Source organism: Oryzias melastigma, linkage group LG20 (genome assembly GCF_002922805.2).
Source record: "Oryzias melastigma strain HK-1 linkage group LG20, ASM292280v2, whole genome shotgun sequence".
NCBI lineage: Eukaryota > Metazoa > Chordata > Actinopteri > Beloniformes > Adrianichthyidae > Oryzias > Oryzias melastigma.
Window position 1 is genome coordinate 11941804 of NC_050531.1, and position 2535 is coordinate 11944338.

The following is a 2535-nucleotide window of genomic DNA, read 5'->3' on the forward strand; positions in this document are numbered from 1 at the left end:
TGGAATTCAAGTTTTTTTTTTATGTTTTTAAGCATGCTGACTTTTTGGATACATTTTTAATCACTTTAAATCTTAAATAATTTTTTTCTGGCTCATTTAGATTTGAAATTGTGGTGAAAACTATCTCAGGCAAACATCAGGGGTTTTAAAGTGAAATTGTAAATGTCAGATAGAACCATTTCCTCAAACATTTCCTCTAAAAATGCAGACATTTCTCCTGAAATCTTTCCATTTGTTTGCTCTCCCTGAAGTCTGACTGGGTAATATCATGTTTGGACTTCTTTTGCTGCAGCTTACAGTCACCGAAGGAGAAAACTGATCTGAATCACACAGTGAATTCTAGCGTCTGTGGACTTTCTGTCAGGAAAAAGTGAGTCACCGCATTATCCATGAGCAGAAACCCTTCAATATCCCTGCTGAGTAACACGGTTCAAAGTGATGGTTTAGAACCACTCCAAGCTGCATAAGTGGTTCAAACCAGCACAGACTGACCAACTTTCCACTCACAGATTTGTAACAATGGGTCACTTTCCTCCATGAGTAAGTGAACACATTTGTGCACTCAATTAAACTGTTTTTCCTCTGGAAATTGTGGCAAATACAACTAAACATGTATTATTTTATGCAAAAATAAAAAATAGTTACTTTATTAAGATGTTTTAAGAACTTTCCATCATTGCAAATCTGATAAATCTTTGGAAAACCAGGTGTTTGAACTTATGAAAGATGCAAACGTGACACTTACCAGCCCATCGGTGAAGGGTAATGCCCTCTGCTCACTCGGATCATCTTGCTGAGAGAAAAAGAAAGTCAGAACTGAAATAACTGTTTTTCCAAAGAAAAAGTTTTCATTTGGCAAAGAAAATTGTTGCTCAAAGCGACAGCTTCTGTAACCGACTCATAAATTAAGTCTTTCATTTCTACAAACTTGAGCTCCTCACCCAGTCTTCAGGCTCTTGCAAAGCGTGTGTTTTTGACCCCTAAATTCAAGATTTAATGTTTTCCACATCAAGCGGAGCAGACGAGCGCAACTAAAACTTAACTAAATCAGCAAATATAGCCTCTGAGAAGATGCTGCTGCTGGTAATCGTTAGCTGCCACCACAACTGAAGCGTGTAATTGTGCGTGCTCTAATTACACAAGAACTGTCTGCAGCAGAAAGAAAAAATGTAGTGCAAACTCCATCAGCAGAAGTTCCCAGCGACAAACTCATCGTCAACGCGATTGCTTTGGACAGAACATGCAGACTGTCCACAGAAAAATGTTGACCGCAGCTTTAAAGTGTAACAGCTGGTATCCACATGAAGCGCCAAGAGAGAGGGATTTTTCTTCCATGGAGGGGTGTATTTTTGGTGGCACGTCTGCAAACACCATCACAATAAGACTTGGTGAGAAGAGTCTGGACAGGTCAGGGATTGACGGTACTCGTCTCCACCCAAGTCTCACCTCTGAGCAATGTTTTTCTTGATGTAAGAGCAGTTAAATGCTTCCTTTGACCCAACAATACAGGAAAGAAGAAACTTAAGGTGATTTATTCCTTTCATGTGAAAAAAAGTTGTAAAGTCAATTCATCTTAGAGTGAGTGATGGTGAGAATTGCAGATTTATTTTACTACATCTTTTAATTTTACTAAAGAAATCCCACTCTTAACAACCTTTGATACAAATTTTGCAGATATCTTCTACATTAAATTTGACAGAGTTCAGTGGATGCAAACAACATTTAAGTAGGCTCAAATGTGATGCACTTACCTGCGTGGACTCAGCACCTAACATCACGACCGACACATAATGAACACCTCCGTCCTTCCCTAACTATCACATATATTCCAAGTGCGTCACGTACCTGTCTGTTTGTGGTCTGCCCGCGGACGCAGAGCTCTCCTCGGCTTGCTCCTGAGCAGTCCAAGGCTTGTGACAGCAAGCTCGCCTGCAGGCACAGCACACACACCCAGACGCTAAACCCCATGATCCAGGCAGGAACCAGACTGTTCCCAGCCTCCGTCAGCTCTCAGCTTTATATTCTCGGCCTCTCCTAATGGGGAACAGATGCAGGGAAACGGGAGGCCATGCCAGCTTCACGCAGACAAACAGCCCACCACAAGCATGTGCTCCACGCCAGCCAGTGGCCTGTGGTCCTGCAGAAACATGTTAGACATCTTCCAGGGTCTCCTGCTCTACATTCATCTACCCCAACCCAAAGAGGAAAAATAAACTCAAATTTCCACTTATGTCTGCAATGCAGCTGTTGAAGTTTAATGAAAACTCTTAACATAAAAAAAATGTTTTTCTGCTTCCTGCTGAGATGTGACCAAAAGTAGAATGATGTAGTTACTGTTTTGACTGCACTTTTTATTCTAAACAATTTAGTGATTTGAAAACACCAATCACATATATAAGTGATAATCAGAGTTGGTGGTTCCAATTACAAAAGTAACGTATTACAGTAACAAATTACCTTTTCTTCTTTGTGGTCAGTCGCTAAAGACTTTTAAACTCATTTTGACTTAACTGACAATTACCATTATTTCTCATG

At 40.4% G+C, this 2535-nt stretch overlaps 1 protein-coding gene across 1 annotated transcript in view; it reads right to left on the reverse strand.

The window, feature by feature from the left end:
- Positions 1-2204, reverse strand: part of si:dkey-12l12.1 — a 5963-nt gene extending 3759 nt beyond the window's left edge. Inside the window, exons 1-2 of the mRNA XM_024280231.2 lie at positions 1846-2204; positions 746-793 (exon numbers count right to left, since the gene is read on the reverse strand). Coding sequence (XP_024135999.1) covers positions 746-793; positions 1846-1968 — 171 coding nt within the window. The 5' untranslated portion in view covers positions 1969-2204. The remainder of the gene's footprint in view (positions 1-745; positions 794-1845) is intronic.
- Between the last annotated feature and the right edge of the window lie 331 nt (positions 2205-2535).